The sequence below is a fragment of the Parasteatoda tepidariorum genome, chromosome X1, assembly GCF_043381705.1.
Source record: "Parasteatoda tepidariorum isolate YZ-2023 chromosome X1, CAS_Ptep_4.0, whole genome shotgun sequence".
In the NCBI taxonomy this organism is placed as follows: domain Eukaryota; kingdom Metazoa; phylum Arthropoda; class Arachnida; order Araneae; family Theridiidae; genus Parasteatoda; species Parasteatoda tepidariorum.
In genome coordinates, this window is record NC_092214.1 from 15,640,767 (window position 1) to 15,668,330 (window position 27,564).

Here is a 27,564-nt window from a genome sequence, read left to right on the forward strand (position 1 = left end):
GTTTTATTAAAAATTGTTGTGGACTTACAGTGATGATTTTCACCAGTATTTATAATCCTAGGTAACATTTCTTGAGAAACCGCATACGTTAATATACATTCAAGCATTTGCAGATAACATAATTTTTGAGCCATGCATGCTTGTAAGATTAATTTTTTTAAAAAAAGAATGGATTATAATAGATAAAATTATTAGTAACTCTGGAATATGTTATATTTAAAATAAATATGACTAAGCTACCATTCTTTTAAATTTAATGCTTTATAAAAAAAAACTGTTGTGTAATAACTTATTAACTATAAAGTGATAAGACACATCACTCTCTATAATCCAAGGTAACATTCTCTGAGAAACCATAACCTCTCACATTAGGAATAATAACAGTTGAATTGCTTGAAAGAAATTTAAGAGTCTTTTGAGTCTTAAAAACTGAGTACTGAGTGGATCACTTTTCCTGAGTTGAAACATCTCCTAGTTTCTCTGGTCTGATTAGGTTCTATAAATTTATGTTGAGCATAGCCTTTTTTTATTTGTGATTAGCTTCTATTTACACTATAGTCTTTGCTTCAGCTATTTCATTATCACTTAATGAAGATGATTCTTAAATGTCTCCTTATACCAGGCTTAAACATTCTGACAATAGTGTTATTTTAACTTTCTTAAAATTTGTTTCTTTCATCTCATAATTGCTGGGCTACATTACTACTGTAAACCAATTAAGCGTACCCCCAAATTTTTGACAAAAAAAACATGCTTTTTGGTGAAGGAGCGGTTAAAAATATAATTGTAAAATACCAATTATAATCGGTAAAATTACATGTTTGATATGATGTATGCCGAAAATATAAATAAGCTTAATAACAGGAAATATAAACAATGCTTAGAGCCTAATACTTTAATTAAATAGAGTTTAGAAATATAGAAATATTATAGGATGGAAATATAGATAAGTTGAAAGATTTAATGGCATTTGATACACATATTAATCATTATCTTTGATCTACCCAGCCAATTCTAATCTGTCTAGTTTATTTCATTCTACTTTATATTGCCATTGACTTGGGGCTTGACATCTAATTCTCATACATTTAGCTCATAAATTCTAGCTCTGAATTGAGGTTCAAATATGTAGAAATGGCACAGCTCTTTATTTTCTTCTTTTAAATACCAATTGATCTCTTTTGTTGACTGTGTCACCGTTTAGGGCTATTTCAGTTTTATCTGAAAACAACCAAAAAGAGACTTGATGATGTATATTATCCCTGAAGAAATTTTCCACTCGCTCCAACTTTATCCAATAAGTTTAGAAAAAGAAAGCATAGGTTTAGCTTAGTCAGCCATTTTGTTTCAGCTTGTGGAAAATCTCATAAATGAGTAAATATTGAAACAACTAAAGTTTTTAACTAGATTTTAATTTAGTTACAATGATCAAGTAATGATCCCATGAGAACTAATTGATCGAGGTCTTACTGCAATTTTATGTAAATGATTTGAATGCTTCTTAATGTTTTAAAAGTGATATGGAAAAGTAGTTCTAATTTTAATTTAGATTTGAAATTAAAAAAACGGACTACATTCTTACGGAAGTATAATTAGCTTTTTGTTATTTCTAGTTTTCTGGTCAAAGCCAAATGTTTTCTGCTAATGACTGATAAATTGTTTTCTGCTAATGACTGATCACAATTTAATTTTCATCCTATCTTGACTCATTGAAAACTCATGGACTGCAGCTGAAAGTTATTATAATATTAATGTGGGGTTATTGTATACAGGGGTCTGTCCAGACATTTTGTGAAAAGTCCGTTTTTGTAAAATTGTAAAAAAATTACTTGTAATTTGTGGATTCAAAATAAACGTTAAATCACACTCTTTCAACCAGGATCCTGCTTTTGTGAATTTGTGCAAATAGGGTCCTGTTATTACAAAAAACTTTTTCAATGAGTTTTTAAATTGTAAAGACATACAAGATTATGGATTATGCTCAGCACTGTAGAATTATAATTTTAAAAAAATTACATTTTAAAAAATAAACGGCAATTACTGCTACTAAATTAGAGATGTAACATACAAATGTTTGGTATTTAGCCTATACTGCTGAACGCAGAATATTCATTTCGGACGAATAAAGGAAAAAGCGTCTGCTGAAGACAAAACTTAGTTCGTTTACATCTGTTTTTCTTTTCCCTCGCCCTTCCTGGGAAGGGTTTATTCAATTAACAAAACAATAATGAAGATAAACAAATTTGTGAAGGGTCTGATTAAGAGATAAATTATTTTGTGAAGGGTCCGTTTTTATAAAAAGATATTTTGTGAAGGGTCTGTTAACAGACCCAAATTTCTTCTGAACAGACCCCTAATGTATATATATTTGAAGCAAACCTTCTTCATTTTATATGTATCGTGGAATCAGGTTTTATAGCTCTGACAGATATAGTAAAAGAACTACTTTAGCAGTTAATCAAAATTAGATTATTCTCTAAGAAAATCAAAATTGGCTAGTGATTTTGTTTTTACAAAAAATCACATATATAAATGTGTGATTTTTTATTGTAAAAACGAGGTACACATTTTTATATCAATGAATTTATATGCACAAATTAAATTTAGTTGATTATGAAGAAGAGGATATTTATGCTAATGAAGGCGATATCTAAAGATAATCTCTTTAAGAAATTCAATGATATATTTGATGTGTTTATGCATTATAAGATGTGTCCCACTAAAATAAAGCTACTTTGATTTGTTCTGATGTAAAATCTTCCAGAAAATCTGTAAAAATTGGTGGCTATGCAAAAATGTTGAGACTTAGAAAGTCAGGTCCATTCAAAACTTTGTTCAATACCATATTATGTGTTATATTCCCCTTTTCTCTTTATTTTTTAGATTTTGGGGCCAGCTCAGTTTTATATAATTAATTAAAATGTAAGCATATTTCAACTGTAAGTGTTATTTATGTTTATTTCATTGTAAAATTATTTTATTTTTAGCTCAAGGAAGCAGGGAAAGAGACATACATAAGAAGCTTTCAGGACTCATCAATTTCTACCGCATTACCTATTATTAATCTAATTGACAGTATTCAACCTGGATCAATTAATTACAGTCAAGTACTAACTGCTGACTTACCAGAAGTAACTTTAACATATTTATAATATTTTTAAACAATAAAATTGTCAGATATTATTTATTACACATAAATACCAATATATTTGCTAAACAGTATTATGAAATTTCAGTACGCAGTAAGAAGGAATGTTGTATATAATGTATGTATTCATATGATATCCATAAGTTAAAGCTATTGGATGCTTAAAACAGAATAGAAAAAAATTTAATGATTAGTCATAAAAAGAAGGAAAATACATCTAAAATGATAGTGTACTATTCAAATAGTGTACTATTGCATGAGAAATTGCATAATTTTTTTAAACACATTAGGAATGCAACCAAATAGTCGACTGTTATCAATGACAGTGATGAGATTTTTCTGCGGATTTCTGCTTTTTTCACTTTTGTCTCTCGAATTTCAGCCTTTTTATCGCAAATTCTGTTTCTCAAAACATTCACGCGATTTTAATATCAAATATAGCTTTTCCTGTTTACATGATTTAAAAATTATGCATTTTTCTTATTAACGAGATTTAAAAATCTGATATCACGATTTATTTTTAAGTGTTTTTAAAAACCTATTAAGCGATTCATATTCACGCGAGTTTAAACTCCTATGTCGTGATTCTTTCATGTGTTACAATATTAAACTTCAATTTTTGTATTTATATGTGATTTAACCCTTTCGCGACGGGAAGTGCGTATACCACTGAGGCCGGCAGTCTCTCTAGCGTGTGTCACTCCAGGGCCGGAGGGTTTTTTGCTGTTAGGCCTAATTCCATGAAATTACCGAAATATCAACGCGTTGTTTAATATTGTTCTTTTGAGTATTTAAATGACATATGCATTATATATATTTCTATGGATACTTTATTTACCTAAGTTATTTCTTGTTTAAATATATATTTTACACATTTTATTTTCATTATGTAGTTATCATTTGATAACATTTAACATTACATATCTGAAAACTAAATATATGACTTAAAGTTCTTTTTTCGTATGAAAAATTTTAAAACAGGGATCTACAAGATGTAACTATCCACTAAGAACTAAACCGAAAATCGCAAGTAGCGGGGAAACAAACTCCCCTGCTTATTCTAAACAAGTACCATTTAAAGAGCAGTCATAGAACATTCCTACCCCTTCCATTCCTCTCTCCTAAAAAACATGTGAATGTACTCTTATCTTGAGTAGGAGGTCTAATCTACATGTATCTGAAACCATATGGACATACAATGCCATCTTATGAACGAAATTTTATTTTTTTAAAACGTTCCGAAACGCTGGCACAAATGAGTGACGGGCGGGGGTGAATGAGAAAACGCTCTGTCACTCGGGTGTGTCGGCCGGGAAGTGAGCGCTTTTCTTGCTGGCACGTATATGTGACAGTTGGCGTGAAAGGGTTAAAATTAAGGCATTGGGATTCGCATTCACACGATCTAAAAATTATGCGTAGTGATTTGTATTTACGCGATCTAAAAATTATGAATCACGATTTTTATTTATGCGATTTAAAAATTTATTGCAGTTTATATTTTCTCATTTTCAAAATTGAATATCGAGTTTCATATTCATGTGATTTTATCATCCAAGATCACAATTTGTATTCACATAATTTTTAAGATCAACTATCGCGATTCTTGTAAGAAGTAAGTTTTTTTTCTTGAATTAGTTACTATAAAGGTGACTTTTTCTATCAACAATTATTAGTATATGTAGGTATTACAGCATCAGCGAAACTGGAAGAGAATATATTCAAAACTTACATTCTGTGCTTGCAAAGAAAAAAATGTAGGATTTGTCAAAAGATGTTTGAAGCTGAGCTAAAGACTAAATCAATCATCAATCTGTTTGTGTCAGTTTTGCTATTACTACATGAATATATAAATAAAACTTTTCCCAACTGGGGCACCCTTCATTCACAAGCTGCATTACAAGCAATTTGACCTTGTTAAAGGATTTTTTTCTCTCCTTGTTTTGTGAAACATGAAACATTTGCAGCAATCTGAAATTAAACAAAAAAAATAAAAAAAAAAGATATAGCAAACATAAGATATAGCAAACAAAAACAATCACTTAAAAAGTAATTCAAATTTTATTATTTTTTATTTTTTTAAACGATTAACTCAGCACCAAAATTTAAAAAATTTACTGTTATTTATGCTATAATATAAAATACTTAACTCTTATTAAAAGAAAAATAATTATCTAAACAGTTGCTGATTATCATGTAATTTTTCAAACTAAAATAGCAATTTTTGTATGTTAGGGAGTTACTATATATTTCTACTTCACAGTTATTAATATGTTTCACAGTGCTTTAGTTAGAGTAGATTATAATATAAGCATAGTGATTCCAATTGTAAAAGTTTTATTTTCTTTTCTAAATAATTTAAAAAGTCATGTTACTGGTATATTTGCTTTAAATCATATAACAGTATTTATTAAAAGAAATAGAATATTAATGTATGTTCTCAGTAGTTTTAATTTGCTAAACCAGACAGTTTCTCAAAAAATAATTGTCTCTATTGTGAACTGATAAAAAATATAATTTTCTAGCTTTATTTTTTCAAATGGTAATTTTACTTTTTACTAAATGTTAAGTATCAATGTAATCATTCATATGCCTAATTAGTACACAGTTTTATGTCGACACATTGTTATTTATTATCTTAAATTGTCTGGAATTTATTATTAAATTATTGCACGTGTGTAAAATTTACTTGCTTGGAAATTTGCCTTTTGGCCAATCTCATCCCCGCAATGAGAAAACATTCAATCTTTGGTCATTTCATACCCATTGTAATTACACATCACTGACCGCCATCTGTTAGTGTAAAATGATATTACTGTTTATATACTACATTCCTCCCCTACAAATCTTTAAAAAAAGAAAACATATTAATCAAAATAAACAATTACAAAACTAGTGTATCCCAAGGTTTCCATATTTGTTGTGATCGAAGTGGGATAAAGTTTTTATTAAGTCTTTGTAAGGGTTCTAAGATTTGCGCTGTCTTTATCTAAGTTATGGTGGAATGTCACAAATAAGAATATTACACTAACATTTTACATTGTAGAACGCACGGGTAATTCATCTTCTCCTGAATTTCCTAAAGTAGTCTCCTCAGTCTTATAAGATTGTTGTTGGATCACATGAGGTGGTGAGTGAGCTACTCCTAAATCAACAATTTCAGACAGTTCATTATTTTTAAACTGACTATCTCTTAAAATTTAGTCAACATGGCATCTCCATAGATGCCCATTGATGTTAACATTATAATGTAGTTGTCCATTATGTCTTACTACTGTTCCCAAATTTTACTTTACATCTAGTTTCCTAGCCTAGAATAGAGGAAATCTATTCTAGTTTGGATCTCTTATTTCAATAGCAGCATGGCAGAACTTTTTCACGTTGTAGCATTTGGTGCTTTTCTATAACGTGTAAAAAAACTTGAAAGTTTTTGACATGGTTTCAGGATAATTTTTTTACTACACATAGTGATTGCTTTACTGTGAACACACATCTTTCTTTCTGACTATAACTTGATGGTTTAATTGGAGTGCAAATTTTGTGCTTCATTTCATTTAATCTTAAGAATTGTTTAAATTCTTCAGAAACTGTGTACCATTGTCCCTGACCACAGTAATTAGAAAACTGAACCTGGAAAAACAGTCTCGTAAGCAATCGGTAGTAGCATGAACAGTAATAGTTTTCATTGGATATGCTTCAAGTCAGAATAAACATAAACTATTTTGTGAAAATCATGTTTGAGAAATGGTCCCACAAAATCGCTATATATATTCGTTCCTTAGGTGACAAGGGATACTCCCAGTAATGCACTTGAACTTAATTTGGTACTCGCTTAGGTTTCATACAATCAGCACAAATATGTGCCAGTTCCTCAATATCTTTGTCAATCAGTGCCGGATTACCCATTAGGCAGACTAGGCCATGGCCTGGGCCCCCTTTAAATGGATTTTTTGAAAATAAATTTTTAAAAATTAAGAAAAGCAATGATTTTTTAAAAAAAATATATATATATTTCAGATATATATTAATAAAATACAATAATTTTTTTTACATAATGTTAATCATATTTATTTATTACTTATTTTAGTTATTATTTATAAGTATTATTATAGTTTATGTATTATAAGATTTATCAATGTTTTTTAAGTTCAAATTAGTCATTTTTATTTGCATTCGAAAAAATTGAAGGCAGTACTCTAGCAAACTGAGACTTGTTAGAATTAAATGTTGTTGACATTATTGAGACGTTTTAAATTAAAAAGAAGTTATTTAGTGCCTAAACTGAAGTGTCTCATAATTTATTTTTATAATTATTTAATGTCCGTAATTCTGTTTGATCAATAAATAATTACAAAAATTTAATCTAAGGGCCCCAAAAACTTGAATGGCCTAGAGTCCCGCGTACGCTTAATCCAACACTGTTCTCAATATTGTTTCAGTACACATATGAGCGGATAATGGCTTTCATTTTTTCCATTGCCTAGTGTCCTGCATGAAGTTCTTGTAAAACTTGTCCTTGAAATTTCTTTGCAACACCTTCCGAACCGCATTTTTCTATATTACCTTCTTTCCACGTAAAATCACAACATCGTTTTAGATTGTCCAGAAGTGGATTTATCTCCTTGTCGGTTGAAGCAGCTTTTGCCAAATCCTTATGGGTCATTGGTAATGTTTCTGTTTGGAATAATAGCTAGAAAAGAGTTACTTCTTCTCTGCCTTTCAATTGTTCTGATTTTACTGGATTCCTTGACTAAAAGTTTGCGTTTCCATTTTGTCAATATACGATATCAAATTAAGTTCTGGTTGCATGGGTCTCTAGGTTCCATCAGGTAAAATTTGCGAAAGTACTGCTCCGAATCCTATTGGGGATGCTTCTGAAGCTAATGTTAATGATGGGTCATAGTAAATTAATACTAGTTAAGAGCAAATCTTTATTTAATATATATGTTCAAATGAATTTTGACACTTTTTCATCACACCCATTTAACATCTTTTTGAATTAACTTATTTAAAGGATTAAAAATTGTAGCGAGATTCAGACAAAATTTGCCAAAAGAACTCACTAAGCCTAGAAAGCTTTAATTAACATTGTTTGGAATGGGTTTTGTACAATCCAATCCTTTTTGTACCCTAAAAATTTTTTTCATTTTGGAAATATTTGCTCTTTGATAAATTGGAATTAATAATAATAAATTTTGATAAATTAGAAAATTAACTCCTTCCATTCCCTGATATAACCTTTCTACATAATGTTAAATAGCGGAAGCTGCATTTAATCCTTACATAAATCTTTTACTAACATACAGTCCTTTGTCTGTATTTATTGACTTTATTTTATCCGTTGTTGAACAGCCGATCCAGTTCTGGGTTTACGACTACTACTGTTAAACTCCGTAGCGTTGTAATTTTGAACCTATCCAGAAGACAAGGAAACTCCTGGATCAGTACCCCAGGGGTATTGATTTGTTATGGGAACATGGAGGACTTTGCGACTCGACCAATTTAACGGGCATTAGTCACCATTTACTTCACGGGGAGTCTTTGGCCGGCAGGGATCGAACAAAAGAACTCTTAGACATGGGCCCAGTGCCCTACCAACCAGGCTATCCCAGCCCTGTATTTATTGATAGCAATTTTTGGTTATCTTGATAAACCTTCATTTGTAAATAGGTGTGACAAAAATCTATTTTTAAAATTGCTTACCCCCATTTAAGCATGAAAATATTTCCTAAGTTTGAGCAAGGGATATTACAATACATTTCTTTAAACTTATTTCCGAAACTGTTCCGTCTGTATTGACTTCCATTATTACAAGTTTAGTTTTTATTGCAACCATTATGATAATCAGAGGTTGTTTTTTTGTTGCTCTTCATTTCCAAAAGCATTTTTCGGTTTTAATCCCTTCATATTTATTTCATCATTATTTTCATAAAAATTATCTTCAGCATCAATTTGTTTCAGTCTTACTGAGCATAACATGCCATTTTGATGTGTTCCATTATGATCACTCAAACAACAGGAACATAAATCCTTTCGATCTGTTTTTCTTTGCAACCCTTAACTTACAACCCTATGAAAAGTGCATGTTCATTTAGACAAAAATCAATTTAATTAATAATATGAATATCATTTAATTGATAAATTACATATTTATTTTTATTCTTATTAGGATAGGATGGCTAATGCTAAATATGCAATATCTATGGCTAGAAAAATTGGTGCTAAAATTTATGCTTTGCCAGAAGACATAACTGAAGTTAAGCAGAAGATGGTTATGACAGTATTTGCATGCTTAATGGCAAGAGGCTATATTCCAAACATGGGTGATAAAATCATAGAACAATAATACCAGTGATTGTCTTCTGAAAGTTCAGACTTCTGTGACAATGTATACATACTTTTTTTAGAAACATTATTTTAAACATTTGATCTAAGTCAAAATATTTTAATATGCCTTATATTGTTATTTTTTATTGTTTTAATGTTGTTAAGGGGAGCAATTGTAAAAGTACTCTCCCATGAAAGCGTCAATGATCACTATGAATATTTTCCTCTTGTGTATTATTTTTACTTAGTTATTATGGTTATGTTTTTAATTTGTTTATTATGATTTATTTGTATTTCATTCACAAAATATCTAACATCGTATATTATCTTATTCATTAAAAATACTCTAATCTTGCCTTTTCATTGTATGTATTTTTATATATTTCAGTAATTTTTAATACTCGTATAGTTTTATATATTTTGTAAATTTTATAAATGTTTATGACTTTGTAAATATGATTACATTTTACTATTGCTATTGTGGAATTCTTTGGACTTATTCTTACATTCCTATTGCAAAAACCATTTTTCTAAATGAATGTTTTTGAAGCTTTTATATTTGGAATACCTTTTTAAAAGTATTATTTTTTGTATATTGCAGAAAGAAAAACTTTATAAAGTATTTTACATCATTGTATTAGATTAAAAAAGTTTTCTAGGCATTTGTACTAAACATAGCTTAGCTGCTTCAGCTTAAGTAAACATAATCATAAAATAAATTATCATAATTAATGTGAAATTTACAAAAGTTTAGATGATTAACCACTGAAATTGTTCTTTTTTGTCATGTAACAGTCTTGAATAAACAAATATTAAACTCTTTACTTTTTTTTTAAATATTTATTTGTTGAAATTAAATTACATAAATCTACACAAGATCTCAATTTTCAATTATACACAATTAGTTCTCAAATCTCAAGCATATCAATTAAAAAAGAGGTGATAATATAAGGTTTAATACCTGGTTATGTAGAATATATTGACTTTTCCTGCTCACAAAAAAAGAAAAACTGACAAGTATAAAAAATCCAAGTTTTTGAAATAAGACATAATTTTTTATTGTTCATTTTGCTATATCTAGTGATACGATAGATTATTTTGAAGTTATACAGATATTGACATAGACTTTGCTATATAATTCTCCAAAGAATTTCTCACTTATGCCTTTTGTTAATTATTTAAATTTCTTAGTTAATTTTAAAAACTCTGAACAATATCATAAGTTTAAATGGAGCCTAAATAAGTTATACATTCTATAATATAAAAATTACCCCACTTCTTGAATATAGGATCCAATGTTACATATATATCCAAGGTTCTTGATTTTTGAACTGAAATTATAGTAGGCTTATTTTGTGGCATTATTTGTGCTTCATTCATTTAGTTCAGCGTTATTAATTTGTTTAGTATGTTTGTCAAAATAAAATAAAAATATTTCTTCGGAATGATACTTCATCTTTGCAATGATGAATTATGAAACAAAAAAACATGCATACAATTTCGGAATAATATGCATAAAATTATGAGTTAGCAAACTTTTGATTGTTAAAAACTGGGCCCCATCCTCAAGATGTTTAGATATCTATCTAAAATTTTCTCCCCCTCCCCTAAAATTATAAGAAAAAACACTTCTACCCAAAATGATACTTTACCTATGCAATAATGCATTATGAAACAAAAACATACTTAATAGATAACAAGCTTTTGGTTGTTCAAACGGGGATCCTGCCTGCAAAATGTTTGAAATCAAGGGAATCTTAAAAGGCAGCCCCCATTCTAAAACCGGAAGGAAACAAAAATATTTCTACACAAAATGTTACTTCAACATTGTAATGATGAATAGTGAAACAAAAGCATACTTTCACTTGCGGCAGAAATATTTATTTCTATTTAACATTTTAATGACTATTATTTCTGTTTTATATTTTAATATTAAATGGGGGGAGTTGAATATATTATAAAATTTATACAGCTTTATCAAAGCTAATTTAAGTGAAATCGATAAGCTTAAACAATTATAAGGAAGCGATACAACGATAAGGAAAAATGATTACACTATTCGTAGCCAATTTTGCATAATTAATTGATGCCGTGCTCACAATACAGATCTGCTGTCTCCCCTCCCCCCCAGTGTATATTTTAAAAAAACTTGGAAGTTATCAGATTTTATAATCTTAAATCAAATTTAGTTAATATCAAAACAATGAATTATTGTGTGGTTCTTCCTTTTCCTCCTATTCAAATCTTTCCTCACTTGTTCGTTTTGGCCTATGTCAAGGTAATTAAAAGCCTTTTCAAAAAGGAAGGTAAAAATAAAGAAAATTGAGAAATTATCACTGTGTTTCTTGGAATTCAGGACCTTCTTGGAAATTGCTTAAAGCTGTTTTTCAGAGGCTCTGCCGTAATATGAAATTATGCTTTTTTTTGCGAATAATATGCTATTTTTATAACTGCCGTGAGTTTGCAGCTGTTATTCATCACTGTTAGGTCAAGTTTAGCATATCTAAAGCCAGTGCTGTCTATGCATATTTTGAAAACGGCACAAAACGTCAATATAAAGAAAAGCCACAGTTTTGTGAAAATGAAAAGTGTTTGTGGTCTTAATTTTTTAATATTTAAAAATTTACTCCAATGCTGCATTGTCTGGGCTCATAAAAATTTTCAAGAACTGAGAATATAGCAGTGATTTTGATAATTTTAATCTAGGTAGAAAAAAAAGTCGCCAAATTGGCGATTTTTTAAAAACTTCTAAAATATTTAACTTATTTGTCTGTTCTAAAGCCCAGATAATTCTTCATAGCAAGATTGCATATATAGTTTAAATTCATCGCATTGATTCAAGTGTAAGGCACTTGAACAATGGCTTCGAAAACCAACGTTAACTGATGAGATTAAACGGCAAAAATTTTAAGGTAAATCTTGAATGGAAAAGCAATTTTTACAAACATTATTGAATTTTCTCACATATAGTGCCCAGGGGAGGGGAGAGTGGCAGTTATTTTTAAGACAATTTGTATGAAGCATGTTGTGAGTCTCAACATTCTTTTGGTTCCACAAATTTATATTTTTCCTGGATTTATAAATGATTATGACCAGGGCTGAATTAGCCATTAAGCATACTAAGCACATGCATAGGTACCACAAAGCTCCAATAAAAAAAAGTTATTTCTAGAAATATTTTTAGCACATTTATATTCGATTATAAGCTTTTACTCAAGATCATGGTTTAAGCTAAATTTCTATTGTATTTTATTTAGTTGTGTATTGCAAGTATACCATCACAAAATACCAATGCTTTTTCCTAACAGACCACCTACGTATAGTTTGTCTACGATAAAAACTCCCCGCCACAAAGTCTGCTGTTATGGAGACAAGAATAGCGCATTTCAGGGAGGGTAGTTTCTCTTCACTCTAGGGCTAACACAATAGACCAAAGAAAAAGATTACCTTTCGCTCTCCGACCTGAGCTGAAGCCTGTCCTAAACACCTTTACTTGAAATAGTTATTCCTCGTTACCATAGTCACTGCCGCGGATCCAGACGAATGGCTAGGGGAATTTCTTACATTAGACAAACAAAAGTCTATAGCAGCGGTTCTTAACCTATAGGTCGCGACCCAAATTTGGATCGCAAAGCATATTTCTTGGGTCGCGCTGAGTCGAACCAAAAAAGTTAGTTAATACACCAAATAATAAGTACAAGGGCGCCGGCAGGGAGGTGCAAGAGGGTGCACTTGCACCCCCCTGGCTTTTTTTAAAACAATTAAAGAGATACAGAAAAACAATTTTGCTATGAAATGTTTTTTAAAATATTTTTATTTAAAAACAAATAATTAAGTAATTATTGATAAATAACAATTAAAAATTGTTTAATCTAACAAGAATTGTAATCGTCTTGTTTGCTGTCCAAATCTGTTTATAACTTTGTAACTTAAGTTACTTTTTTCTACAAAAAATATCAGAATGCAGTCAATTCGTAAAATCTATTCATAAGTCGAACACTCGAAAGTAATTTTTTATTTTAACTGTCAAAAAAAGATTTTTATTCTTGGGAAGATATCTAAGCTACATTTTTAAATTTCATTCAATAAAATATAAATAATATTACATTTCCTGTTAGTTATTTAGTTTAACAAAGGTGTATAATACAAACTGACTTCTCACAACTGTAAAACTTCATCAATACAATAAATACCAATGTTATGAGTGCACAAACACGTTATACGAAACTACTGTTTGTAGTTATTTGTGTTTCAAAGTAAGTAGACTATGCCAGCGCCATCAATGCAGTTTCTCGTGACAAAATTTGCAAGTACAAGAAATTCATACTTACATTTCTTCATTGTTAACAAGATATTTATCTTGAAAAAAATTAACAGATTAAAGTATGTGTAATAACAAAACAGAATGCAATAACAGAATATTAGTAAAAAAAAAAATTTTTTGGGGGGGGTAGTATTGTTAGAGGGTTGCACCCACTTTTACGTTATTCTGCCGGCGCCCTTGAATAAGTAATACCAACCTCCTAGAAGAAGTCATTGTAGCTTACTCAGCCTAATTTTGAATTTTTTTGGGGTCTCGACATGAACATATTTCTCAAATTTGGGTCGCGGCTTAAAAAGGTTAAGAACCACTGGTCTATAGCATATATGAAACGTCGGTGGATAGCTGAGGTCTGAAACATGAAACAAGAGCAGGAAAGAAGCTTTGTGTAAACTAGTGTAACAAATGAATTTACTACACTGACGTGTCAAATCATCCTTTTGATCTCTGAAGCATCTTGCGGACCGCTAATTGCGACCCTATACTTTTGCCCTTTTTCAGAGATGAATACTATTTAATAAGATATATGCTTGTTGCCCTTCTTGGTGACGACTTCTGTTACAAAAAAGTGGGAGGGCTTATGAAAATACAGGGTTCTTGACATATTCTTTTAAACCAATTACATGATTAGGAGATCAGCTACTAATTTTTCGCGTACACTTGAAAATTGTACATTTAAAACTTAAACAAATTGAAACAGTGCGACTCCATCTTGGCTCAGTGTTATATATATATATATATATATATTAAATTTCATATTCAAGGACACTTTGTTTGACTTTAAAATTATTCATCTCTTTAAGTTTTAATAACGCAACGAGGCTAGAAAAAGAAACAAGAACCCCCAGAGATTCTTCGAAGACTTTACGACTGACGTAAAAAGTAACAATAAGTTAGCTTAACTTGTATTCCCCCTTCCCCTTTATAGATTATTGAAAATGTTACAACACTATGGAATTTTTATTTATCATAGGGAAAGTCATTTTAATTAATTGATTTTAAATAGATTATTGCAACTGCCAATTACGTATGCTTGTCAATGGAATAATTTCCTTAGTTTCAAAATTAATGTGGAAAAAAAATAAACAGATTTTATAATGTAATAAGAGTTTTATTTTATTTTAGACGAAATGAATTATTTGTTTTTAAGAAGAGTCTGGTGTTAAAATAGCCAAATTTGACGTACTGCGAGCAAAATAAAAAAGTAAACCCTCAGAATATCTTTTGATCTGATCTAATGATCGCATTTTCACATACTCAATCTTAATAGTTCGAGAACTTGACCTTAAATATGTTAATTAATTAATGCTGAAGATATTGCTGATTTGGTATTCTAACCCTTAAAATATGGGACAATTCTCCACAATCTGGAAAATATTGTCGCAATAAGTTATACAGGAGAATGATTAAAAGTTAGGACCACTTTCTTTTTTTTGCGTATTTCGCTATATCTCGAGAAACTGATAAGTGAATCAAAAAGGTTTTTACACAAAATTATAAAATTCGTTTATTCGAATATAATTTCATGTAAAATAATAATTTTGATATATGTTATCTAATGAAGGAAATCTAAATTGTAAGGTATCACATAGATAAATATGTAATTTTAAATTAAAAAATACAAGATTTAAATGAAATTGGTGAAATAGTTTTGGAGAAATCAAGTTTCAAATATACGCCTTTTTATAATTTATTAACTTAGAAACTATTCTATCTATATAGCTCAAATTTTGTATATTGTTATTTAAAATTGCATACATGGAATGGTGTAAAAATTTGTGCACATTACAACTTAGAAATTCTTTTTTTACTATTAGATAAAAAAAAAAATTATAAAAATAGTAATAAAAATGAAATTATCTTTGGATAAACTCTTTTAAAACTATGTACAAAAATCTTTTGATTCATTTAAAAGTTTCTCGAGATTCAGCGGAATACGCAAAAAGGGGCGAAATTTACTTTAAGGGGTCCAAACTTTCAACTGCCCTCTTATTTAAACTATTGAGACCATATTTTCCAGATAGCGATTAGCTAACATCCATATTTTGAGGATCAGAATTCCAAATCTGCAGAAATAAGGTACGTTTTTCAGAGAAAGCACGTTTTTGTGTCTGATTTCGTAATTTATTGTATAATTAAAATATCGTCTGAATTAATTAACTAGTACATTCAAGATTTGACCCACTAACCCATTGTGTCCTTATACGGGAAAATCCGATTATTTAATGAAAATTTATTCAGTGTGGCCACTTTTTTATTTTGCACACGCCGTTTATGTTTTTATAATTAAAAAAATATTAAATTTATCAACTGTAGTTTTTTTTTCTCAATTTTCATGATAAAAATTTTAATCGTCTTAACTATAGATATGCTTTCTGTGTTTTATATTTTCTATAAATAAAAATGCATAGGAAACAGATAAAAAAAAGTAGTTGCAATATTGAATAGATGAAGTGCAATGTTAAAATGAAAAGTAATAACCAGTTTTAGTTAACTATAATACATTATTTTATAAAAACAAAACAACATATATTATATTAATGCATTAGCTTAATGTACTAAAATATTTCAAATCCTTTTTTAAAAACCATAATTGAACTAGATAAAACTTCTCAAATAACATTAGATTATTTATGTACATCAAACATCTTGAAGACAATAAAAAATACTAGTTAAATTGTAGAGTTTTTTAAACTATTAATTTAAAAATTAGTCTGTTTTAATGCACTTAATTGATAAAAGTTGTTGTTTTTTTTAAAAAAAATTTTAAACTTATATAAAATCTTTTATTAGAGTTAGAAAAGACAGCTTTTCTAATTCATTATAATTAAACTTCCTCTCGCTTGCATGTGGTCTTTTTATAATTATCATTTTATAATATTTGCGTTTAAAACCTCGCTGTGCTGTGGTCACACTGACAAGCAAACAACAATCGTTTTGTTATAGCCAACAGATTATGTAAACAAAATATTCGAAACATAAATAAATAAAACTGATATATTTTTTTCGTTAAGTTCCTTCTCTGACTATTTCTGAATTTACAATAAAATTAGTGTTCAATACAAGCATATTGTGCGTTATAAAGCAATCGCTCAATCAGTCTTTGACTTAAATACAAAACTCACTTTCTGTTGTTAATTTTCACAGAAGAGAAATCAAAATGAAGTAATATATTATTCATTTATAAAGTTAACTTATTATTAATTCAGAACTTTAACTGTATATTCAACATATTAAATGCGTAGAATATTTTTGATTGATTGTAATAAATAAACTAGAGAGTATATAATAATTGTATATAAAAATTTTATTTTGCATTGTAATGTAAAATAAAATTTCAAACGCTACGTTTTTCAAGTGAGCGGGTAAAAAAAAAGAAGAAAGAATTCGATTTTGCCACTCCTAAAACAAAAAACGTTGGACGCACCACTTTCTGAAGATGGAGAGGGAATGGAGAAGTTGGTGACAGGATTTGGATTATCACCGATTTTTAATTCCCCCCTCTAGTTTTTAAAAATGCCTACCAGTGGCCGAGTGGTTAGCGCGTCTGACTGCGGAGTCGTTGGTTGCGGGTTCGAATCCCGCTCAGAGCATAGATGTCTCTTTCTCTGTGTTCTATGTCCTTTCTCCTTTGTGTGTGAATATGACCCGCCCTACAAACGGGTTTGTGGTTGTGTGACGTGGGCGACGCTGCTCCACCGCCGTGGCTTCGCCGCAGATGCCCACTGGGTAGCGAGTAGAGAGTAAGCAGCTCTGGTACTTTCTGACGCCTTTGCGTTTTTTTAAAGTGATACTTACACAATCAATACTTAGTAGGATAACCCTTATTTTTTAAGACAGCTTCGCAGCATCTTTTCATCGAGTGAACGAGTACTTGAAGTTCATCTTTCGTAATCAATTATAGCTTCACTTAGTTGTCTTTTATTGGATGGACGTTTTTTTCGTACAGGAAAATAAGAATAAAAATATGAACTAAAATTATTATTTAATTATAAATGAAAACTTTGAAAACACACTCTTTTTCAAGCTCTTAAAATATATCAAATGGATTATTTCGAAAACAGGTTGGTTTTAAAAGCATTCAGATTATTTTTTAAATCTGAAAAGTGCTTATCTGACTTAAGAAAAGGCACACTAAAAGAAATAAAGCGTTCGTAAACTCGAAAGGTGTTAAGGCTCAATGTTGGACAGGCTCTAAACGAAGAGATTCTTATAAATAACATTGTCACAACTTCTAAATTTAATATTTTGACTTCTGAAATCACAATTNTTTTTTTGACGACGACGAGCGGAAATTTCGCTATATATATATAGCGAAATTTCCACTCGTCAGCTCTCCACTCCATTGACAACATGCTCCACTCCATTGTCAAATGCATGATAATGATCTGTATGAAGATGGACAAATATATCGAAATAATTTCTCAAAATCACTGTAAACATCATTTCTTTAACTTATTTTGTTTATTGACCGACATAATGTAAAGTTATGATAACCAAATTAATATCAATTCAATTGATATAAAATACCTATCAGAATCAGAACAATTTTTTAATGCTATTGCACATATTTGCAGCAAACATGTTACAATTAGATTACAGAAAAATTGTAATGTAAATTGTATGGAATTAAATGGAACTTTCTTTCTTTCTTTTCTTTTCCTTTTTTTTATTGTTATACGCATTTACATTTTCACATTTAACTTGCACTTTTTACCGTTATACTTAAAAAAAATTTCCTCCAGGGTAAAACGTAAATTTAAAAAGAATTTGAATTCATAAGTTTAATCAGAATAAAACGGGGCATAAATAATAATATTAAAAAAATTTCTAACAGGAAAACTCTTACAGATGTAACTGAAGAAATAAAAAAGTATAGCATTTCACTATGATAAACATTAAAGTGAAAAAAAAAATTAGTTCGATTGAACATTATAGTTTCATATTTTACAAATTTTGTTCATTGTTGCATATTTAAAAAAGTTATTATTTATTTGTATAGCTTGTTTTCAAATGAATACTTTTTTTTAATAAATTTAAGAACAAGTATTTTAAAATATCAAAAAAGTGATATTTTTGAAGAAGTGATATTTTTGTTATTGTTTATTTTAACAGGGTTCCCCTCAATACAGGTATGCTAATTGAACTTTATTTATTAAATGAATTACGTTTTCTTTTTATTTAGGATATTAAATATTTAGTTTCAATTTATAAATGTAATCAACTACCTTTATTCACGTTTTAATAGCATTATGAGTAAATGCGGAAAAGTTCATCTTCAATCTTGTCTAGAAAATGTTTTCTTTTCTTTCCTTTTTTTCAACCGACAAAAATAAGAATTTACAAGACAAAAATAAGAATCTATTACACTAAATTTTATTTGTTTATTTTTTGTATTATTATAGGGAGGAATGGCAAAAGTGCTCAGCAACTCCTTTAATCGGCATATAGTGCGTTTATATTATAACGAAATTTATAATTAATTTTTCCATTGTTTTTTATAATTTAAATTATAAATATTCTAGAGCCGATATGACTTATATGATAAGTAACTTAGCGTTCACTTCCCACTCATGAGACTTGGGTTCGAGTCCCCATGTTAATTTAATTCGTATACTACTGTCGGTTGGCACTGACTACAGTTTCGACATACAATATACAGTGGTAAAGTGATCATGTCGTGAGGGAAAATAATCTTGCCCTCGTGCTAATCATGGAGTATTTTCATGTTTTTATTTTTCTTCCTGCTAATGTAAAGCAAATGTGAGCTTGTTTCAATTCTGATGTCCTCCATGAAAGTGAATTTTTCGTTAAACTTCACCAAGGAGTTCCCATGTACTCGAAGTTCGGTTCAAATAGCAAAACTACGGGTTTCAGCTTTCAAAGCAAAAAAATCATCTGCATGAATTAATACTAGTAGTACTAAAATAAAGTAAAATACCTTAAGTCTTGGATCAGATTAATCTTATTCAATTTATTTGTTATTATTTATTTATTTATTGATAAAATGTAAATTTTATTTATTTTAGCAAGAATTTTGTATGAAATGAAAAAGAAAATATTATCATATAATCATTTAGAATTAATTTATTTTTGTTTTGTAAATGTACATTGTAAGATTTATTCCTTTCCCTTTTTTTTTCATTAGTAGATGGACGATTAATATATATTTAATTTAATATGTTTTAAAACTTAAAAAAATGTATTAAAATAAAAATTATCAATTAAAATAAAATAAAAAACCACAAAAAGTTAAAGATGGTAATTTTTTTTTCTTGGAAATTGTTTGCAACATAATATAATAACTAGTTTAATATAATTTCCATACATTTTTCATAGGTGCAAGTATTTAAACTTTGAAAGAAAAATTTAATTTCGTACTTTAGAAAATTTTAGTACAGTGAAAGCTTGATAAATCGAGATTCATGTTCCGAGAAGTCTGATATTACGATACCTTCATAACATAAATGTTCAAAACATTAACTCGTTCTAAACTTTGTTTATAACGCGTTAAAAAAAATATTAGCTTTCCGCTAAAGCGGCAAAAATTCATTTGAGGAAAGGCAATTTTCTGATAAAATTAACAAAGTTATACGAAAGAGGACAAAATGGAAGACGTTTTTATTTATGTCTGATATTAATATAGAAAGTGAACGTCATTTCACCTTATTTTTCTCTTCCAATCATAATCCTTTAAGTTATCAAAGCATATATGTGTGGATAACCCCCAGCTAAAATATCTTCTTAAATAAAAATGAAAAAAATCTTTTGCTATTATCAGAAATATTGATATATACTTCAAATGAATGTGCAGTGCGCAAATAAATAAATAAATGGATCCACCGGAATAAGTTTTGATCTAAAGACCGGATCTTTATGTTCTAGGATTCATTCTTAATCCTTAGGGTGACGTCAATGTACTATGACGTCAAGTGACTGCAAACGATATTTTAAGTTTGGAAATTAGACACAAAAACGTACTTTCTCTGATTAAACATACCTTTTTTCGGCGGATTCAGATTTTTGACCCCCAAAATATAGTAGTCGCAATTTACAAATAATATATGAAATATATATATATATATATTTCTCCCACTCATGGAACCCGTTTACCCAAAGATAATTTCACGCAAAAAATAATTTTTAATAATTACTTATTAATTTTTATTGTTTAATTTAATTGAGGATGAAAACATTTTGAATTACGACATATAAATTTTTCGTACCATATTGATCTAGATATTTTTTTCTATTGAAAAATTTAAAGTTTCAACTGTTTTTATTTAGTATAAGCCGAGAAAAATTAAAATTAACTATTTAAAAAAAATAATTTTGCGACAATGACGAAATATTTAATTGGGATGATTAATACTTAAATCTGCCGACCGGCCTGTGTAGGGGGCAGGGAACTGTCATTGGATCAAAAAGGTCCTAGGTTCGAATCCCGGGCAAGACATGGATGTTTCTTTCTCTCTCTGTGTGTTTTATGTCCTTTCTCCTTTGTGTGTGAATGTGATCCGCCCTATAAACTGGTTGTGGTTGTGTGAATGGCGTGGCAGAAGTCGAATTCCTGTCCATAGATGGCGCTACTGAAAAACAGGAGCAATCGCTCCCCCACTGCCTAAGCAGGCATACGACAAAAAAAAAATATTTAAATGTGGTTAACTTACGAAGAACTTTATTTACGCTAGCGTAGCGTAACATTTCATTCATATTTTTTTCGCTAATAACAGATTGCTAATCCTTTTTATTTTAATTATAAAATAAGATATTTCTTTTTTTAGTCGTCTAAAAATTTATTCGTAATTTAGTAAAGAAATTTGAATAAAACATTTTATTGAATAAAAAGCATTTTATTCAGCGAATGTTTGTTTTATAAAACCATATTTCTGATAGAATGTGATTATACATCAGGTTGTGATTATATTTAATGGCGAAATGGTGATAATATGGTGATAATATTTAATGATAATATTTCATTTTATGGGGAGAAAAACAAACTATAGTTTGTTTTTCTATAATTGATACTATTTCCATAATATACATACATATGCATAAATTTAAAATAATATATTTGTCAAATTCCTTAATATACATTTAATAATTATTAATACGAATACGTAGTCAACATCTTTAAACATCTTAAAATTTCTCAATATCTAATAATTACCTGTCCGCGAGAGTTTCGCAGAACTATTTTACCAGCTATTAAATTAAATTTTAACTTTTTTAAAAATCTTATTCTTTTCGCTACCACGTATATTATTTTTTCATTAATATACTAATAAATTTTTTACTATAATTCAGGTTTTCCTTTAAAGCAAAATTCTGTATAAATTATTGTCAAGTTTTTATTAAAAGAAAACTTAGAATTATTGCATGCTAGCTGAGAATTAAATCTTGTTAAGAAATTAATAACATTCTGCAGTTTAAAATTATTCGATGCAATGCAAAACAGCTGACTATTTACTAAGCATTTTCGTTTTACGAAAAATGGAGTGAGACTTAAACATATATTATCAAAAATAGTGCTGATGTTTTAGTTTCAATGTAGTTTTCAGTTCCATATAGTTTCCTAACTTGAAATTTTTTAAACCATTTGAAAATAAAGAGAGAGACTGACGTACTTCCTTCGCCTATGACTTTCCACATGCAAATGGTGAAACCATGAGAAGTATTGCCATGGGTAGAGAATTCGGCTTTACGCCACCTATAGCCCATTTCGATCGCCGAAATGTCCGGAGTATTCGCGATTGCAACTTTCGAATACGACATCTGGGGAGAAGACCGGTTCCATGTCTTGACTGTCACTCTTCCCTCTCCTCCCCTTCTCAACTGTGAAGGAATGCACGACGATATTTTCCTCTTTCTTAATATTTTTCGTATTTACTTGTCAAAAATACTTTTTAGAATTTCCACGACATTTCCTTTTAGAACAATGTTCAATGGAGTTTTCAGTTCCATACAGTTTCCTAACTTAAAAGCTTTTAATCTATTTGTAAATCAAGACAGTTGTTGTAGTTGTAGTTATTGTTGCAGTTAATTTACGTCGCACTATGGGCTATTGGCTACAGTCTGAGAAACACCCCTGAGGATGATCCGAAGACATGCCATCACAATTTTGATCCTCTGCAGAGAGGATGGCACCCCCGCTTCGGTAGCCCGACCTGCACGCGAAGTCGAGCACTTTACGATAGAGCAATTTAACGAGGACCAATACTGTACGCCCTCGGTCCCTACGCAGACTGATCCAAGTGGTCACCCACCGTACAGTGACAGTAGCCAGTGATGCTTGACTTCGGTGATCTGCTGGGAACCGTGTCTAAACGATCAGTCCACTGCGGGACTAAATCAAGACAGAAACTAACGAACGTTCTTCTCCTGTGACTCTCCACACGCTGATGGTGAAATCATGCAGTTTTGCCATAGGTAGAGAGTTCTGATCTACGCCACCTGTAGCCCATTTCGATCACCAATAAGGATAACATGACAAGCTGTCGAATGCGTAGTCAAAATTTTTAAGTGTCTTAAAATATCTCAGTATCTTATATGTCATCCTAACATCGTAATTTTAAAATTAAATTTTTAATTGTCTGGCTTCACAGAACTACTCAACTAATTATTTCATTATATTTTTTTATTCTTTCTTTATGCTACCACTTAGATTTTTTCCGATAATAATATAAAATATTTCGCTTAATTTTTATTGGTACTTAAAGTTTTTCTTTAAATTGACACTCATGTTTTAAGTATTTAAGTTTTTGTTCATCTCTCAGGATTGAAGTCAGTTAATTGATAAGAATTTAAGAGCATTTTCTATGTTAAAATTGCTTGGTGCAAAACCGACTGATTGTAGTAAATAAGTGCACCATTTCTCTAAGATTGAAAGAACAAATTATTTATTTATTTACTTTATTGTTTCTTATTTGTTTGGTTTGTGAAATATATATACATATTAGTGCAAGTCAAAAAAAAAAAAAAAAAGANAAAAAAAAAAAAAAAAAAAAAAAAGGACACTGTTTGTTTTGTTTTTCAAATGAACAAATTCGAACCGGAATTTTATTTTGATGTTTAAACTTATATATATATAAGTTTAAACGTCAAAATAAAAATTTCTTAAAGTTAACAGTGTAATATATATTACACTGTTAACTTTAAGAAATTTGTTATTTTAAAAAAAGATGTTCAAAAAACTTACTTTTGATAAAATTAGTTTTCAGTTTTAGCACAATTCTCAAGATATTATTATAGCATTATTTGTTATTAGGAAAATCTCTTATTTTGTTAAAAAGCAAATACTGAAATTTGGAATTTGTAAAAAGATTTCGAAACGGTGCCAATTTCAGAATCATCATTTAATTTGAAAAATGTAATAAAAAATACACAATTTTCAAACTTATTTTGATTAAAAAAAAANCGAAAAAAAAAAAAAAAAAAAAACCCAGCAAGAGGGTTATATTTTTTACAGATAACTGTGAATATCAATTTTTCTAATATTTAGTCATAAGAGGATAAGAATGATATTGCTCCGAGGAAGATTGTTCTTAAACATATTCAGTCTTTTTAAAATGCCACTTAATATTCAGCAATTCCTTCAGTTACAGAAAAAAGCACATTCATTAAATTTTCTTGCCTAGAAGACTCGATTCTTCTAGGGAAAAAAATGTAAAAATTATTATTTCTATAATTAAATATATTAAATAAATTATGTAAATTAATTTTGATTTTAGTAATGAGATCCCCGTATAAATGAAGTAAAAACAACGTAAAAAAACCCAAATACTGTCAGATAATAAAATAAGTTCATATTTTCAAATTTAAAAAGCTTAGAAAATCATTAATAATTTATAAATTGATTTAAATTTTCTTTTCAAACGAGATAAAAAAGAAAAAAAAATTGCTTTTGGTCTTGGTCAAAAATCAGCTGAATAATTGTATATTGCCTAGAAGCTTCAAGATATTAACTATTAATAAATAAACCTCTCCGAGCAGAACATTATTTCAATTTTCTCTTTATTGTCTGAACTTGGTTGCTTAACAACGGAGTAGAATGAGATATTCCTCTCTGTAATTAGTGAGGCGACTTGGCTTGATCTAATCTTTTCGAAATTTTGTCTACCCCCTCCCTATTTTGAGGGTCAGGAATCAAATATGTAAAAAAAAAATATTTATTCAGAGAAAGTGCTTTTCTGCGTCTGGTTTCGTAACTTAATTAATAGTTGGCACTAAATAATTAGCATATTTGAAGTCATCCCAGAAACCATTATGTTTGACACTTAATGCGCGAAAATCCGATCATTAGAACGAAGTTATTCAGGGTGAGATCTTTTTTTTGAGCACTGTGCATTCCTGAGCAGAGGAGAAAAGGGAAAGGGGGAGAGTCAAGAAGTGGAACTGGTCATCTTCCCAGATGTTGGTTAAACTGCTTGTATGAATGTTTAATAAAATATGATTTTATTTTACTGTTGTAGTTCATTTACGTCGCACTAGAGCTGCACAATGGGCTATTGGCGACGGTCTGGGAAACATCCCAGAGGATGATCCGAAGACATGCCATCACAATTTAGATCCTCTGCAGAAGGGATGGCACCCCTGCTTCGGTAGCCAGACGACCTGCACGCGAAGTCGAACACTTTATGGTAGAACAGTTTAGCAAGAACCCATACCGCACACCCTCGGTCCCTACGCAGACTGATCAAAGAGGTCACCCATCCGCACACTGTCCACAGTCTGCTTTTTAAGCTTCGTAAATGAATTTTAAAATCACAGAAGCCGAGATTATTTATTTGATATATCATGGATGGTTAATCATGTAAAGCTAAGTACAGATACCACTGGGTGTTAAAATTCGCCATAAGGCTTCCGGGTCAAGCCTCACCATACTTTAGAATCTATAAATTACTGAAAACTCTTATGAGTGGTAAAATTACGCATAAGTTTAAACCCAAATTACAATAAAAAAAACATCTTAAGAATATTAAACCTGTTCACATATTGCCTCGCAAGTATTCCATGAGTGGAGGGATACACCGGAAAGTTTCTAATCTTCTTCCGGGTTTGGTAGCTTGTTATTGTTTACGTTTTGCCAACCATCCATACTCTCAACAACAGTGCATGACTTTTTTTCCCCTTTGTATTTTCCCTTTTCCCTACAATTTCGCGGTTTCTATTTTTGTTTTATTTACTTTTATGATGTAATTTGAATGCGCGCGCTTACTTTGATTGTGTCAACGGGTCTTTATACGTGGAGACATAAGTCTATATATTTCAAACAATCATTTTGCTCATGGGTTGAATGTGGGTGTGTAGGCAAAAGCAACTACTTAAATTACAAAAACTGATGTCCCGAACTATTTAAAAAATCTTGCCATGATGGTTTTAAACAGATTTATCAAATTTAAAACTAAGATAGTTTGTTGTAAAATTATAATTTTGATATAATGCAAAGACGTTAAAATTATGTAGTGATGTTACGCATTCTTAAACTTGGTTCATTACAATTTGTTGATTAAAATATTTTTCTTAAGTACTTATTACATTACATACCATTCGTAGTTTGAAAAGAGATACAATACAAATATAAAATGAGTAATGCGGTGGATACAGACAATATGAAAGAATGTCCAACTTTATTAGTGAACTCTTGTCATCTTTTAATAAATCATGATTTGAATACATTAAATGAAAACCAAAACCACGTTTTCCAAAGAACTTTTAAAGTTGTATATTTAGGCTATGCAGTACTGGACAGAAGATATACTCAACCAATGTTACCCTGGCTAATTGCTGAAATTAAAAGGCATGGGTTAGGTAATGAAGAAGAAATATTTATTGAAATTACACAACTATCTTTAAAAGCTGTTAGATGTGAGGATGAACATATTGTATTTGAACATAAATTGCAATCAGTTTCTAAGTTTTCACAGTCTACTCTTGATTCTTCATGTTTTACTTATATGACCAAAGAAGTGGCTGGTGGACCATCAGCATATCATGTCTTTCAAGCTCCCAATGAAAATTCAGTAATGTATTTTATCTATTTTTCTTCTTTCTTTATGTTGGCACTATATCAATTTGCAACAAGTAAAATAATATTTATGATGTACAAAAACCAGAGCTGGAGAGTCTAATGCGGAGATATTTACATTTCACTATCCGTTCACATTAATTAAAATCAATATGGTGCCAAGAGATTTTTGTTCTTAACAAAAGTTTTCTTATAAAGTGTTTAATGCTTGTATTAAATGTTTGAGAACATTTACGTATCGTGACCCATTTCGCCAATTACTACTGACAAGACGACAAATCGACTTTAGACTTATAATTTTTGAAACAAAGATATGAAGAGGTTTGCACAGTGTTGGCTACAGGTTAACCCTTGGAGTTGGTCTCCATTGTGAAGTTTTTTTATTTAAGTTTCTCATGAGCAGCTGTCCAGAATTTACCAAGACTTGGCAATTATTATGCTGCTGATCACGATACGGAAGTCTTCTCTCATGTATTTAAAAAAAAAGAAAGCTTTTAACAAAAGCTATAAGTTATATCCTTTGGATTTGTCTTTGTAGGAATAGTTTTTGATAATGTCAACATTCATCTATTAAAAGGTACCCCAAGATAGTATTGAGACTATTGAGTTCACATTTTTTATATACTAGTGAATAGGCCTGGGTGATGTAAGAAATTTAACATTCTGATATATCGTCTGTTAGACATCTTGATATAGCGATGCATCGCAATTTAAAATTTGTTTGAAAATTATCTATCAGGCATC

At 29.7% G+C, this 27,564-nt stretch overlaps 2 protein-coding genes and 1 long non-coding RNA gene across 5 annotated transcripts in view; 2 read left to right on the forward strand and 1 right to left on the reverse strand.

Annotated features, from left to right (window-relative positions):
- Window positions 1-10,296, forward strand: part of LOC107436382 (plastin-2 Fim) — a 34,979-nt gene extending 24,683 nt beyond the window's left edge. For all 3 annotated transcript variants that reach the window (XR_006224664.2, XM_043038874.2, XM_071187684.1), the window contains 2 exons: window positions 2,988-3,131; window positions 9,315-10,296. Coding sequence is in view for 2 of the 3 variants with exons in the window: in XM_043038874.2 (XP_042894808.1) it covers window positions 2,988-3,131; window positions 9,315-9,491 (321 nt within the window). In the remaining variant the exon portion in view is untranslated. The remainder of the gene's footprint in view (window positions 1-2,987; window positions 3,132-9,314) is intronic.
- On the reverse strand, window positions 944-25,884 carry LOC139427077 (uncharacterized). Its single transcript, XR_011638250.1, has 4 exons — window positions 25,777-25,884; window positions 12,920-13,019; window positions 4,878-5,116; window positions 944-1,221 (listed from the first exon to the last, which is right to left on the reverse strand). It is a non-coding gene; the product is annotated as an uncharacterized lncRNA (long non-coding RNA).
- The window catches only part of LOC107436388 (TBC1 domain family member 1), an 81,699-nt gene continuing 79,969 nt past the window's right edge, over window positions 25,835-27,564 (forward strand). The window contains exon 1 of the mRNA XM_016048090.4: window positions 25,835-26,815. Within this exon, the coding sequence (XP_015903576.1) occupies window positions 26,378-26,815 (438 nt within the window). The 5' untranslated portion in view covers window positions 25,835-26,377. The remainder of the gene's footprint in view (window positions 26,816-27,564) is intronic.